The sequence below is a fragment of the Carcharodon carcharias genome, chromosome 10, assembly GCF_017639515.1.
Source record: "Carcharodon carcharias isolate sCarCar2 chromosome 10, sCarCar2.pri, whole genome shotgun sequence".
Lineage (NCBI taxonomy): Eukaryota > Metazoa > Chordata > Chondrichthyes > Lamniformes > Lamnidae > Carcharodon > Carcharodon carcharias.
Genome location: NC_054476.1, coordinates 158,370,262 through 158,384,977, shown reverse-complemented (window position 1 = coordinate 158,384,977; position 14,716 = coordinate 158,370,262). Strand labels below are relative to the sequence as shown.

Here is a 14,716-nt window from a genome sequence, read left to right as displayed (position 1 = left end):
TCTGTCTCCCCCTCTCTCTCCGTCTGTCTCCCCCTCTCTCTCCGTCTGTCTCCCCCTCTCTCTCCGTCTGTCTCCCCCTCTCTCTCCGTCTGTCTCCCCCTCTCTCTCCGTCTGTCTCCCCCTCTCTCTCCGTCTGTCTCCCCCTCTCACTCCGTCTGTCTCCCCCTCTCTCTCCGTCTGTCTCCCCCTCTCTCTCCGTCTGTCTCCCCCTCTCTCTCCGTCTGTCTCCCCCTCTCTCTCCGTCTGTCTCCCCCTCTCTCTCCGTCTGTCTCCCCCTCTCTCTCCGTCTGTCTCCCCCTCTCTCTCCGTCTGTCTCCCCCTCTCTCTCCGTCTGTCTCCCCCTCTCTCTCCGTCTGTCTCCCCCTCTCTCTCCGTCTGTCTCCCCCTCTCTCTCCGTCTGTCTCCCCCTCTCTCTCCGTCTGTCTCCCCCTCTCTCTCCGTCTGTCTCCCCCTCTCTCTCCGTCTGTCTCCCCCTCTCTCTCCGTCTGTCTCCCCCTCTCTCTCTCTCTTCGTCTGTCTCCCTCCCTCTCTCTCTCTTCGTCTGTCTCCCTCCCTCTCTCTCTCTTCGTCTGTCTCCCTCCCTCTCTCTCTCTTCGTCTGTCTCCCTCCCTCTCTCTCTCTTCGTCTTTCTCCCTCCCTCTCTCTCTCTTCGTCTGTCTCCCTCCCTCTCTCTCTCTTCGTCTGTCTCCCTCCCTCTCTCTCTCTTCGTCTGTCTCCCTCCCTCTCTCTCTCTCCGTCTGTCTCCCTCTCTCTCTCTCTTCCACCCCCCTCTGCGTTATGGGAGGCAGGCAGGAAAATGGAGTTAAGGCCTCAATCAGATTAACCATGATCTTATTGAGTGGTGGAGTAGGTTCAGTGGACTGAATGGCCTCCCTCTGCTCTTATTTCTTGTTATCTTGTGATTTATCTGCTGCCAATGAATTTTGTGATCACTATCACTTATGTAGATAATACAGCTTTATTCACCATGATATTAATGTACAATGGAGTTATTCTACCTATTTTTAAGGCAATACTTTTAGCAGTTTGGAAGGATTTATTTTTGAATGGAGCATTATGAAGAATGAAGACATGGATAATATTGCAGAATCACCAAGTAAAATTAGGTAGGCAGCAATTGGGCTATTACTTTAAAATCTGAAAGAACAGTAATTCAGTATCTTCCCATTGGTTGACTATAGGACCCACTTTTAGAAAACAGAAATGATAGGTTGATTCAGTAAATGTATTCTTTATTGGTACAGTTGGATAAATTAATATTCCTCGCACTTTTATGTCTTAACTGTATTTTTATGTAACAAAGTGATTTGCTTCTTCTTCTGATGGTTGATGTTTGTTTTTAGAAAATATTATCTCCTCGTTCTGTAACTTTCTGTAATGTCATGTATCCTTCCTGAATTAGAAAAACTGCAAGGGCAGAATTTTAATGGGCCCCCGCTGGCAAGTTTGCTGGGTAGGTGGCCCGTTAAGTTACCCAGGTGGCTTTGCCACCGTTCTCACGCCCACTCCCGACCTATTTCCAATTTTCCTGAGGGCGGGCAAGGACTTGGATGGCCTGCTCACCCTTGCCCCAGTTGAGGCCTTTAAGTGCCCAATTAAGGACCTCTATTATTAGGGCAGCCTATATTGGTGGGGATGCATTTTCCATTGACTCTTTGGGTGACAGAGTGGCAAATTCTGCCCCAACTGTTATGTACCAAGGCCTCTATTGTATGTGCTGTCGAAGTAATAGCTGGGGGATGTCTTGGGATAATTACTGTTTTCAGACTTCTCTATGTTCCTTAGAAATACTTGTTTGATTGATTAGAAACTCAGCCCATGTGCAATTGTAGGCTTAACCCCATCTCCTATCAAACTCTGTAGTACCACATATTTTTGTGTCAACATGTGATGCATTCGACTGCTGCAATAAAGATTGTTAATAGCACTTGTCTTATCATAAATTGAAACGAGTCTTCCAGATTTACTAAATGCACATCTAGCAGATTTGAGAGCATTACAGTGACCTGAGTATCTGATTTTTTGACATATAACATACTGAAGTATCTGCTTGTTAACTTGTCAGTTATTTCTGCAAGACACACAATTCCTACTAACATCCACTAATGACTTTGTGTCTTTTCATGCATTTTCATCAGAATAATGAAGTTTTCAGAGTCCACCTATTTACCACCTGCATATATAGCAAGAATGGAAAAAGAAGGAAAGCAGGGAGATATCATTCTTGTATCTGGATTAATGACTGGTACTGCTAACCTGAAAACACGACTGCAGGATCCTATATATAAGGTACTGGTTGTGCTGCAACCTTTTATTTAGCAAGAAATCAATTTTTTAAAAAGTTAGCTGTTTTATTCTAATTTGTCAGTTAAAAGGAGTGTGCATATTGTTTTGATGAATGTGAAGGCAGCATGTTTTCATTGGTGTGTAATGAATATGTTGTAGGGTATTGGATACCGTTCAGTAGGTCTTAATAAAGTCTTCATGGTCTTAACTCGGTTAACTATATTTATTAATTATGTATTTATTAACTGCAATAACTTATACTGTAAATGATTCAAGCTAGGAGCTCTCCCATGCTTGCTTATGCACACGGCTCTGTTCAACACTAGACTGACCCCTAGATGTGGGTCATGTGTTCTTTTACATCAATGTGTGGGTGGTACAGTACTCAATCTCATGTTAATCTTATATCTGATGACCCACATAATACAACCTCCAATGTATTATCCAAAGTGTTTCAAATTATTCTAGTTTACCCCTTGCATTTATATTGTTATTACTACCCCCTTTCTTCCCTTCAAATCTCTGAATTCACATGTTCAGGCGGTCTGGAGGTCTTCTAACCCTTCCATATCTCATTTGCACTTCTGTAGGGGAATGGTAGGCTCTATCGTTGCAGGTAAACTCTGTTGATTTGGAGGTTGTTCTGGCATCTGGGTATCTTCCTCGATGTCTCATCACTCTACTATGTGAACAAGTGATCTAAGGATGAGGAGGAGATTCCTCCTGTTTCTCCTGACTGTACTGTCTGGAGTGCCAAGCAGGTAGGACCGAGGTCAATCATCGCCCTGCCTAATGACAGTACTCTTTCTCTCTTGGGGCCTTTATTCCAGACCTTGTCATCCTTTCATTGTTGTGGCAATGTCTTGAAAATATAGTAAACCACATAATATTATTGTGATTTATTGTAAAGGCAGGTTAATAGTGGGGTTTGGGTAGCTTCTCTGTGTGTGCGTGCTACATTAGGTTAGTTTGCATTTGAAAAAGCTGGTATGATGATAAAGGAGTGTAAGGCTATGTGTCCAGGAGGAGAGAAGGCATTCTAAGATCTAACAAGTGTGAAAAGCCTCCAGCCTCTGTGCATCAAGCCACTGTCTACAGGATCCAAACCTGAGAAAACTCACTTCGAATTCTACTGTCCAGGGTATCGTGTCGCTTTGCCTGGGCCTGTTTAAATCTTTTCTTTTAAACTGTTGCTTTAATGGAGGTGTTACTAAGAGCCAGATTAATTACGGGTTTTAGGAGTTATTATGAAATAATTTGTACACCTATGTATGTGCTTGAAATCTTTTCTTTGTTAATAAATGTTTTTAATTTAGTTTTCTGAAAACCTCTGAAGTTGTGGTAGTCTTATTGATTCTGATTTCAGGGTACGCATCTCGAAATGAAATATAAAATGTAAAATAGTTGTGACCGTGTGATCAATTTTCCCACTTGGATACGATCAACAGGCAAGTGCCTAGTGTGGTACCTTTTGTTGTAGGCAGAAGCCTGCTTCTGTCTGTAGGACTGCTCTCTTGCTTGGATGTCCTGGTAATCCTTGGTTACCAACCTGGCATCAGTTTTTCTCGGTAGGATTGGAAATTGTGTGCGGAGTTTCCTGTCAATCAGGAGTTTGAGTGGGACCATAGCAGTGCTGTAGGAAAGTTCTCATTCTTTTTTATGAGGATTTTTACTGTTCACACCCCTCTTTCAGCCTCCCCCGTTTGACTGGGTATCTCAGGGAGCTGGTACGGCCGTGGAAGCCGGATGTGGTGGTGAATTTCACTCATTTGAAAATTGTGGGCCGTTATCTGACATGATCTCACCTGGGATGCTGTGGCTCGTGAACATCTCTTTCAATGCCTCAATTACTCCCTCTTTGTTAGTCGTCTATAGTTCTTCACCTGAACCCATCTGGAAAAGTAATCCAGCACAAAAAGGAATGACTTTCTGTTGAAAACAAATAGGTCGATGCCCAGCCTCTTCCATGGCCTGGTGGGGAATTGTGTGTGGATGAGGGGCTCCCTTTGATCATGCCTGTGCAGCATACACACCTGACAGTTTGCTATGGTGTCCTCAAACTGAATTGATGTTTTGGAGAACTAGCAATTCTCATTCAGTGTCAGCCCTGCTTCCTGCAGGTGTTCCAAGACTGCTGTGAGTCTCTTGTCATGTTCCTTCACGTTGTACCGTGAATCAATGCATCGTTCGTGTGGCTCTGCAAAATATCCGATACTGTATATTGAATTATTTTTGGTGCCGAAGTGATTCCAAATGGCAGGCGGTTAAAGCAGAATCCGATGAAGGAGGCAATGAACATGATCAGTGGCCTGGACTCTTCGTCAAGGCGAGTTGGCAAAAGCCACTTGGTGTCCAGCTTTGAAAATACCGTGCTCTTCAAAACTTTAGTCAGGCTTTCATCCACTGAGGACATGGGATGTACTTTCAGGCAACGGCTTTATTGCGTTGTGCTAGGTCTACTCAAATACAGATGGACCCGTTCAGTTTTTGGGACTGGGGCCATCCTGGAGCACCAGTTGGTTGTGTGACTGGTGAGATGTCTCCCATGTTTGTCATCCTGTCCAGCTGCTGCTGCACTTGTTTCATGAGTGAAGGGGAATCTCTTGTGACATGAATAGGCACATGGGTTTAGCATCCTCCCTCATTGTGACCTTTTATGCATGTTAGAGTTGCCCCAGTCCTGTAAAGAGCTTCAGGAGTACACTTTCATACTTGGAGTCAGGCCCTTGTTGGTTTACTGGGTCAATTTTTTGTAGAATGTTAAGTTCGACAGACTTTGTGGTTTAGTAGTGAACAGTTTTGGTTGTGGACCACAAACAGGTTCTTTCATTCTTTCGAATTCCTTCATTCTTGTACCTCAGTATTGCCTGCAGGGTGCCTTTCAGTAGGACTTTTATGCCTCCTGCTTTGTGGGTGTGTCATGGGTGGCACCAGCCGTTCGGTCACTAGCCATGGTTCTCTGTCCAACAGGGCCTTAATACTGGCCCCTGTGTCCAATTTAACCATTAACCACAATGTCTGCATTCCAAAATGAAAATCCAGGATCTTTGACCTAAGAAGCATGGCTGTGGTATGCAGTCTCGATCTCATGAATCATCCTTGGGACTTCTGTGTGTTTTAGATGTTTTGCCCTTGCACAGTTTGCCAAATTGTCCAATCCTGTTACATTGAAAGCATTGGGCTGAAGTTGCAGGACATTAATCTCACCTGTGGGGGTGCTTTGCTTGACAGCACTGGCATGCTTGCTCTACTGGTCTGTTAGAGCATTGTTTCTCTTGTCCTGTTTCTGTGCTGTTTAACTAACTTGGCTGTGGGGTTTCCTTTGTACTGCAGTTTGCTTTCTCCTCTTAAATTGAACCTGTGCTGCACACACAGTTCAAACTGCCTAACAGTTTAGATGGCTTTCTCGAGGGTTAGATCTTCCTTCACTTGCAGCATGTCTGAGAGTGCGCATCCGCTACTCCTATAACTATTCTATCCCTGATAAGTTCATATTTTAGGTCTCCATATTCGCAGCCTTCAGCTGTACAGATCATTAACGAATGAGACGACAGGTTCTCCTGGCTGCTGGGCATGCTTAAAAATTTTAGCCCTTCTGAGGATTTTGTTGCTTCTTAAGTTAAAATAGACATTGAATGATTTTAGCATTTCTTCAAATTTAGCAGATGATTCCTTGATTCCTTGTCTAATATTGTCTGCTATCGTGTCTGCCAGATAAAGCGGTGTGTTAACTTGTTCAGCTTCTATCTTTTTATCCAGACCTGAAGCAATCATGTATCTAAGGAATCTTTTTACCAAAGTCCCCAATAATGATCTTGGTCTTGGATAAGTCCAAACTGATCTGGAAGAGTGGATTTCTGACCCATGGTTAAAACATTTTACAGTGTAGGTTCAGCTTTAAGAAATTGCTGAAACTCAAAATGATGCAGCCATTCATTTGAAGACAAAGGGCTTACCCGCGCTTGCCAGGTTTTGGCAGGCTCTGGCTGCAATGGTGCTTGCGTTCGGCCTTGAAAAACTTTCAGTCAGTGGCTGCTTGGATTGCCTAGCTGCAGACTTCAGTTTCAGTGCTACGTTTTAGGGTTGTGAAATTGTCAGATCCGGGTCTTTAAAGTTGATTCTTTAGTTGCAATTAGTTAATTGTTCTTCCTAATTAATTAATTTTCTCTTCTAGGAGTGAGCTAGGACGCCATATGCTCAGGTGCTGACTTGGGAATCTGGTTTTTCTGATGGAGTTTTTCAATGGATATTTCTGACCACTGACCTACTTATAAGTTTCTCAGGACTTGCTGTATCCTAAAATTTAAAAGTTTTAGCTCATCCCTGCTAGGTCTGCTGACTGCACTCTGGGAAATGAAACTGTACTTCTGAGAGATCCCATGGAGTCTTCTGCTGCAGTGAGGAATTTTAAATTTCTGTCTTCAGGTTCAAATACTATCTTTGGAACTTTTCCTTGGTGATTTTCCTCTCCGCGTCTCATTCTCGAGCTTTTCTTTTAGGTCAAAATGCTTCTTTGAGCTTTTCTTATACTTGTAGGATTGTATTTTTCTCTGCATTTTTTTGCGAGGTTTTGGGATTTTTCATTCACTGCCACCGTGTAGGGTGTTGGATACCGATCAGTAGGTCTTAATGCAGTCTTTGTAGTCTTAAGTAGGTTAACTGTATGTATTTATTAACTACAATAACTATGTACGTATATACAGCAAAGAGTTCAAGCTAGCAGTTGTCCCCTGTGCTTGGTTGTGCATAGGGCTGTGTTGAAAAGTAGACTGACCCCTAGGTGCGGGTTATGTGTTCTTTTGCATCAATTGCTGTATGGGCGGTACTGTACTCAGTTCCATGTTATCCCTATGTGTTCCAGACCCTTATACTACAGAATCATTTATACATTGCCTTCAGGAAGGACTGCAATATTGCATACACATACATTGATATGATTTTAAAAAAACATATGCAGAGAATAAAATACTTGGCTAGAACTGACCTAACTCAAGACAGTATTGATGTGAATATGCTCATGTGAGCAGGATCTTCGGGATTTGGTGAAAATGTCCCCTTGTCTTCTGTTGCAGATACTCCAACATGTTCACAGTGCTTGAGAGAGGAGACAATGGAAAATCTGGTGACAGGCCATTCTGCTGCTCAACAGCACACTGGATTCCTTTCTCTGGATAGAGGTGTTCAGTAACTGTTGCGAATTCAGCCCTCCAGTGTCTTGTCACTTTCTTCAGAGATGAAGATAACCTCTTAGATTGATACAGTTGACCTAGGTGGAAACAATATACTGTAAATGCTAGTGTATAAGACGATTCTATTTTCTTGGCAACAAAATACATGTTTAGGCCTAAACTTGGCATGTGAGTCAACACCCCCCACCACCAATTTTTCAGCTAATAAATGCATGTTTAGGGTCATAGTCGCAATAGGAGTCAGCGTCAATTTTTCAGCTCAGAAATTCATGTTTAAGGTTATACTCACTTCATAAATTGGCGAATGTGACCAAGCAGGTGATACAGGCCATATTGCCAAGAAGATGCACGCAAGTTTAAGACACACCACACAGCAAACTTCACATGGCGACCAATGAACAGAAATGGGTCCTCCTGTAAAAAGAGCAAAGTGCGAAACTAGTTTCAAGCTAAAAGTTGTAACATTTGCTAACTTGTCAAAAACTGTGCAACAATGAGGGGATTTGGTGTTAGTGAAAAACTGATGCAAGAATGAAAGAAAAGGGAATCCACCCTGAAGAAGATGCCAAAGACCAAATATGTCATTATAATGGACCAGCCACATGGCCTGATCTTGAGAAGCATGTATTGGAATGGGTCCTCGAAAATCGTCATAATGGTTATATTGTCACCAGAAATACAACGTATTTACACACTTGAGGCAATTCAAACCCTGAGTCCAGCAAAGATTTCAAAGTGACAGTTAGTTGATGTAGCCACTTCATGGAACGAAAATCTCTCCCATTGTTGGCAGAATATCAAGATCGCTCAGAAACTACCAAAGGACCTTGATTTAAAAAAATTAGTTTCCAGCGATTCATCATCAGATAGCAGCAAAAACATGAGTGCCTATTATGTTCCCTTGGCAACACTGAATTTTGATTTGCCCAGCAATCAATCGCTCAGGTGGTTTTTTAAAAATGCAGGATATCCAATTCAGTGGATGGAGAGGAAGGTGATTTGTTGTAGAGGGATGATTATGAAACAAAGCGCCACATCTGATCCAGAATGGGATCCTTATGATGATGCCATTGTTAAAGTGGCTTGGGATGAATTCGGCGAACTCTTGGGTTGGATGCCAAAGATGATGAATTGATGGTTTTTAATCTGTTATGATTTTGGTTCAAACTCTCTTTGCAGAATTATTTTATTAAATAAAATACAACACATTGATTTAATTTGAATTACCGGTGTTTTTTTTCCACATTTCTAAATGGCGACTACCTACGCAAAAAACGGTGGCTGATGTTTTATAATCAGCTTATGTTGAACCCTGTTCTTGGAAGGATTTTTCAAAGCTTCAAAGGTCGACTTATGTGCCATGATCTATGGATGAAATAAAACGTTATGTAAATTGAAATTGCTACAATTTATAACCTGACACTGCACATCTCATGGAAATTGAAATAAACTGCAACAGATGCCAGCCAAAACTTAATATTTGCAGGGCAAGTGCAGGTGCGCAATATTTACAAACGAGAACAACTTGCATTTATGCAGCACCTTTAACATAGTAAAGCAACCAAAGGCATTTCACAGGAGCATAATCAGACAAAGTTTGACACCAAAGAAAGATGCATTAAGGCAGGTGACCAAAATTTGGTCAAAGATGCAGATTTGAAAGAGTGTCTTTAAAAGAGAGAGGTAGATGTAGGCAAGGAATTCCAGAGCTTTAGAGCCTAGACAGCTGAAGACACGTCTGCCATTGTTGGAATGCACTAAAATTGGAGGAACCCAGAATTTTCGGAGGGTTGTAGTGATGGAGGTTTAGCTACAAAATATGTAATATATGTGCTTCTGTAGCATTATACAAAATGTACGGTAGTTACTGGAGATATTATAAGCAGTGCTTTCCAATTACTTATTGAAGTGGAAGAGTGCTGTAAAGATAAAAATGTATTCCATTGTTCAGAGCCATAATAGACATTTTTGTGGACAGTTTTAAACAGCATAGCTGTTATTTTCTGAAGTACTTCTTGAAAGTGATTTCTTAAATATATTCATTTTACTTTCTTAGTATCTTGGAAGATAAATGATTCTCGTAATTGTTGCATTTTGGATCTTTTATTAGCTTTTAAGTAGCTGTTGCCCCACACTGAAATTCCTACCAAAAGATTCTAGTGGCTTCAACTTTTAAGACCTTCCTTAAGAGATGCACGCTTTCACCCAGTATGTGGTCAGCCTTCCTCATATTTCCTTTGGCTTTGTCAATTTGTTTTATCGTGCCTCTGAAACATCTTTTGCATCTTTTTCTACATTTGACTACTATACTAATGAAAGTTGTTCCTTTTGATTGTCAGAATTAAAGTGTTTCCATACTTGGATCTTAAATTGATTGCACTGCTGCTGCTGTAGAACAGCTTAACTCCATATTTGTATGAAGCATCATTTCCTGAAGCATGGCAACTCAAAACAAAGCTGCTGTTTTTAGTTTAGAACTCAACTTTGTTCTAGACGACTCTGATCCTCCCTCATGGTTAAAGAAGGTCTGCAAAAGCAATAAGCCCAAAACTACGTTGTTGCCCTGTTTGTAATAGATAATCTTGAGCTGCTTATGCCCCTGGTGGCCACAATGATGGTCGCTTCTGATACGACCCCATAAATTTTATTGGTGTCAGAGATGGTGCTACATCTAGATGTTTCTAACTAAAACCATCACTTTTGGTGAGTCTTCAAACCACTAGAGGCAGCAGTGCAGCCTCATTTACTTTATTGTGTTGTCACAAATATTGATATAAGCATGCAATTGAATATTTGTTTTAAAGGCCTCTAAATCTGAATGTCACTTTCTTAGTGAGGTAGCAGCAAATAAGGAAATGGTCACAAAATGAAATTCTACAAAGCTAAGAATGTATCCAACTTGAATATCTGTTCATTTGTCATTTAGAATTTTATTTTGGCTACTGTAGCTGTTTAGATGACCTTTTAAATAGTAGCAATTATTTTCTTTCAATGTATACCTTTTCTAGACACCTAGGCAGATATCATTATAGGAAGCTAATAATGCTTGCACCTTTCTCAAATAATTTCAATCTGCTTCAGTTGTGATGTTTTTGCTTATTTACTTAGTAGCCATATCTAAAAGACTACTTGTGTCAAAAATCTTTTGGCACTTGCTATTATACTGTGATAAATTATTAAATAAAACTAACCTTGGAATTTTGTATTATCCATTATGTATATGTATCTGGAAAATCCAGTAACTGATGTGCATTAATATCTAAGTTGTTAATTTATTAACTAATTGCTATGATTCACTAACATAAGCAAGCATATTTTGTTGCCAATTTCTTAAACAGTGCCTTTCAAAACTTGTGACCAAATTTCTCACTCTTGATATCAACATTAAAGTGTTCACTGTCTTTGTGCTACAGTATCCTTTGAAGTAGTGGTAAAACATCCTAGCCAATTAACAAATGAGTCAATGTCATATTTATCCTGTAATCACTTTGTGTAAGTGGAGTAATACTTTTATAAAAAATTCTTTTGGCCAATGTGTTAGATTATCATTGTGCTGTACCATAGTATTGGGGAACACAGGTTTGATTCTCAGTGCTCTCAATGTTGTTGATATGAGCCTTGCTGCTGTGGGAGGGCACTGGACAGAATTCAAATATTCCTGCACAGAGGGAATTGAACTTCCTTAATAGGTTCCTATCTCATGCACTTCCAAACACCTGGGTAAGAGGTACAATGGCCTCAGAAATAAAATGTGGGGGTGACTTGGAGACATTGGTGTAAAACGGAATATTAGAGAAACTTTCTTTTACTCATGCGTGTATACACACGTGCATTTAATTAATTCTAACTTGTGATTCTTTCATCTAGAATGTTCCTGCTGCAGTAATACGTGTCATTATTCTGGAAAACATTATTTTGAGTCCAGCCAATGATATTTACCTGTTGATTGGAGCTATTATTCGCTACAGAGTTGCCAAAGTTGTAAATGGAAAAATGACAGGTAATCTTTCACTAACAACAGAATAGGGAATTGCTGAATCTATTTTGCTTCGAAGCTCAATAGAATTACAATAACAAAATCCTGACCAACTATTTTGCTTTTCATACTTTCCTTTGGCTATGACTGTGTAAAATAAATAAATAATGTCTTGAAATTAACTGTTATGAACCTATTGGGCATAAAGGTGCAGAAATATGATAACTTGACTAAAATGTTTATAAAGCTTTCTATAATATGCTGTTTAAATTTTGGGAACTGGGGAGGCAGATTTTCTTAGTGCGTAATATGGAACAAAATTAAAATAGTTTTATAAATCGTTGCATTAAGTATACATGCCATAACTGAGCTGTGAAAGTAACATATTCTGATATAATGCATCCTAATTTACTTTTAGCAATGAATTAAGACACTGAATCAGATGTTAAGTTGAATTTATTCAAATTCAAGCAAAATTGAAGTCATTTGGTATATCATGTGTCAATAAAGAGCAGAAAATGGCAACATAAGAGGTGTCACCTGGCAGGCCAGTTTCTAGTAAAGCTGAAGTCTTTGTGGTAGTAAAACTAGTAACACATAAAACATGCGGAACAAAATACAGCTGGAAGATCTGTGCTGCGGGAGACTAAGATCTCACACTGTGTATTTTTATATATAGATATCCTCATGGCTATTTCCAATTTCAGTGGCCTACCAATACACAAAAGGTATTTATTGGTGATGACACTTCAGGCCAACAAGTATTATCTCATTTTCTCACCCTCTCTCCCAAGTTGTGATTCTCATCTCCTGAGCCAAAAAGCACATCTTCCACAATACATATGTTATTGGCATAAAGTGCTTGATATATTTAAGAGTTAACACCACTGGAAAAATGAATTATCCAGCATCAGTTTTCAACCCACCGACCTCTGAGAAGGAATACCTCATTGGACTTGACTGTGGAATGCATGTGAAACAACATTTCTTTTCTCTGTGGTCTCTGTACTGTAAATCTTTCTTTTCATTATCCCTTTCTTTACTATCTGAATTTTGAGTGTGTGCAAATAAATTAACTCTTTGAATTCATCCTATCTCAAGTTTGCTGTTATTAATAGGGTTATTAATAGGAAATTGGATCGCACCAAAATCAAGGGGCTGGGAAATATGCCACTGCTAATAAAGAAGGAAACAAATCAAAAGACGTTTCTGTTACGGACAAGTGGTGAGAGGAGAAATTAGTAATGTTTAAATCAACCCCCCCCTCTGCCTGTCCGTAACGGCCATTTTCATGTAGTTTTCAAAGTGTAAGAAATGCAGAGGACTGCAGAAAGCATATTTAAAATGGCATGCAAAATTAAAACAGCATGCAATTAAAACAAATTCCATGGAACCAAAAAATGTCTGAACAAAATTCTCAGTTGTGCAGTGAAAAGGGTAGCAAAACAATTTAGTCTTCGGAACAAGACAGCCTTTGGAGTCTACCAATTCCAGTAAGTATTTTTTTTTCAAAAAAAGGTGCAGAAATATGATAACATGACAAATGTTTATAAAGCTTTCTGTAATATGCTGTTTAAAATTTTGCAAATTGTGAAGGCAGATTTTCTTAGAGCACAATATGGAACAAAATGGTAAGTGGTTTATTAAATTTGTTGCACATTGACGCATAGAAAATCTTCTTCCATAGGAATGTAGATTTCCTCTGATTTTATTCATTGTTCTTGATATACCTAACCTAATACTTGTTGTTAAAATGTCTGCAGTCACTGGATCATCCCAAGCCAGAAACTGAAAGCATCCTTTTTTAGGTCAACAGATAATCATTCCAGATGTAGTTCGTCAGAATCACATCTAGAAATGATCACCATCTTGGAGGAAAGTGAGGGCGATGTTGATAAGTATGACGAGGGAGAGAAACCATCAAACCCCCTAAAGATGTAGGACCTTGGTCCACATTATGCATTGTCCTTCTGACTGGGAGAAGTGTTGCACATTTGGAGCAGGATCTCCATGGAGCTATCTGGTTATGCCAGGCAAACCAGTTAATGACACATCTTGTACATCAGTCACAGTTTGAGTATTTACCCTATGATAAACCCCACACACCAGAGCACAGTAGAGAATGGCATTTAATTGTTTCATCAGGTCATCCAAAATTATCTGTGGTGTTGCATTGGATTATCAAAAAACAACAGTGTCAGTATAGCATAGAAAGGTGCATTCTGACTCTCAGGAATTGACAAAGCACCTTGGCTCTCAATTAAATTCACTTAGCAGTTGTGAGAAACCAGTGACTAAGCTCTACAGCTCAAGGGTGCTCCATTCTGAATATACTCAAGCCTTCTGAAAATGCACAATGTGGGGTTGTGGAGCCTGTATTCGGATCATCTGCCGCAGTATGCCACCAAAACCAAAATGTGAGTCAGTGGAAGATTCTTTCATGCCAAAGCACACATTTTGCTTATATGATTATAAGATGTTTAGTTACTACTACTTTTTCTACAATAGTCTTATCAGCAAGTGTACATTTTCACTTAAAAGCAAATAAAGTTCTTGGAAAGAAAATACTTGGAAGTCATGTCCTTTGTTCCCTGTGGTGTTTTCATTTGTAGATTTTAGTTCTACTTTAAGCTGTGGAATAGGCCAAGGACATTAATTGTCTTTGAAAGTTTTGTTTATGCTACATGTCCTATCATTAAATAGTTACGTCTTGGGTGGCTTAGCTTATATAATTAGAAATGAATAATTCATACTTCAAGTCTCTGCCGGAGTGTCCACCCTTCCAATATATTTATGTAATATGACATAAAACTTTCTGTTTTCTGTATTGACGCATTCCTCAGGACTGCCTGCAGATATTGATACTCCTAGAGACCTTGTCTGTTGTAAGATGTTGGGTATAGTTTGTTAGAACTTTGGTAGTTCAACAGTAAGTATTTAACTATGAGAAACTGTATACATAAACACAGTTAGGAGCTGCCTCCATGCCTTCTACACAGGGCTCTGTCCAACACAACACTGACCCCTAGGTGTGGGTTGTGTGTTCTCTTACATCACTGTGTGGACAGTGCTGTACTCAGTCCCATGTTAACCCTTTATGTGCCAGACCCTTACTCCACGTCCCACCGAGGTAAGTATCTTTATCCAAAGTATTTACAATTTATCCCAGTGTGTCCTCCATGTATTTACATCATTACAAGTCTCTGAGTTCATAGGTTTAGGTGGTCTGAAGGCCTTCCACATTTTTTCTCACTACTGTCAGAGG

The 14,716-nt window shown here is 40.0% G+C and overlaps 1 protein-coding gene across 1 annotated transcript in view; it reads left to right on the top strand.

The window, feature by feature from the left end:
* Positions 1-14,716, top strand: part of LOC121282907 (nuclear pore membrane glycoprotein 210-like) — a 235,299-nt gene that overhangs the window by 104,083 nt on the left and 116,500 nt on the right. Inside the window, exons 4-6 of the mRNA XM_041196717.1 lie at positions 1,010-1,106; positions 2,139-2,289; positions 11,343-11,475. Coding sequence (XP_041052651.1) covers positions 1,010-1,106; positions 2,139-2,289; positions 11,343-11,475 — 381 coding nt within the window. The remainder of the gene's footprint in view (positions 1-1,009; positions 1,107-2,138; positions 2,290-11,342; positions 11,476-14,716) is intronic.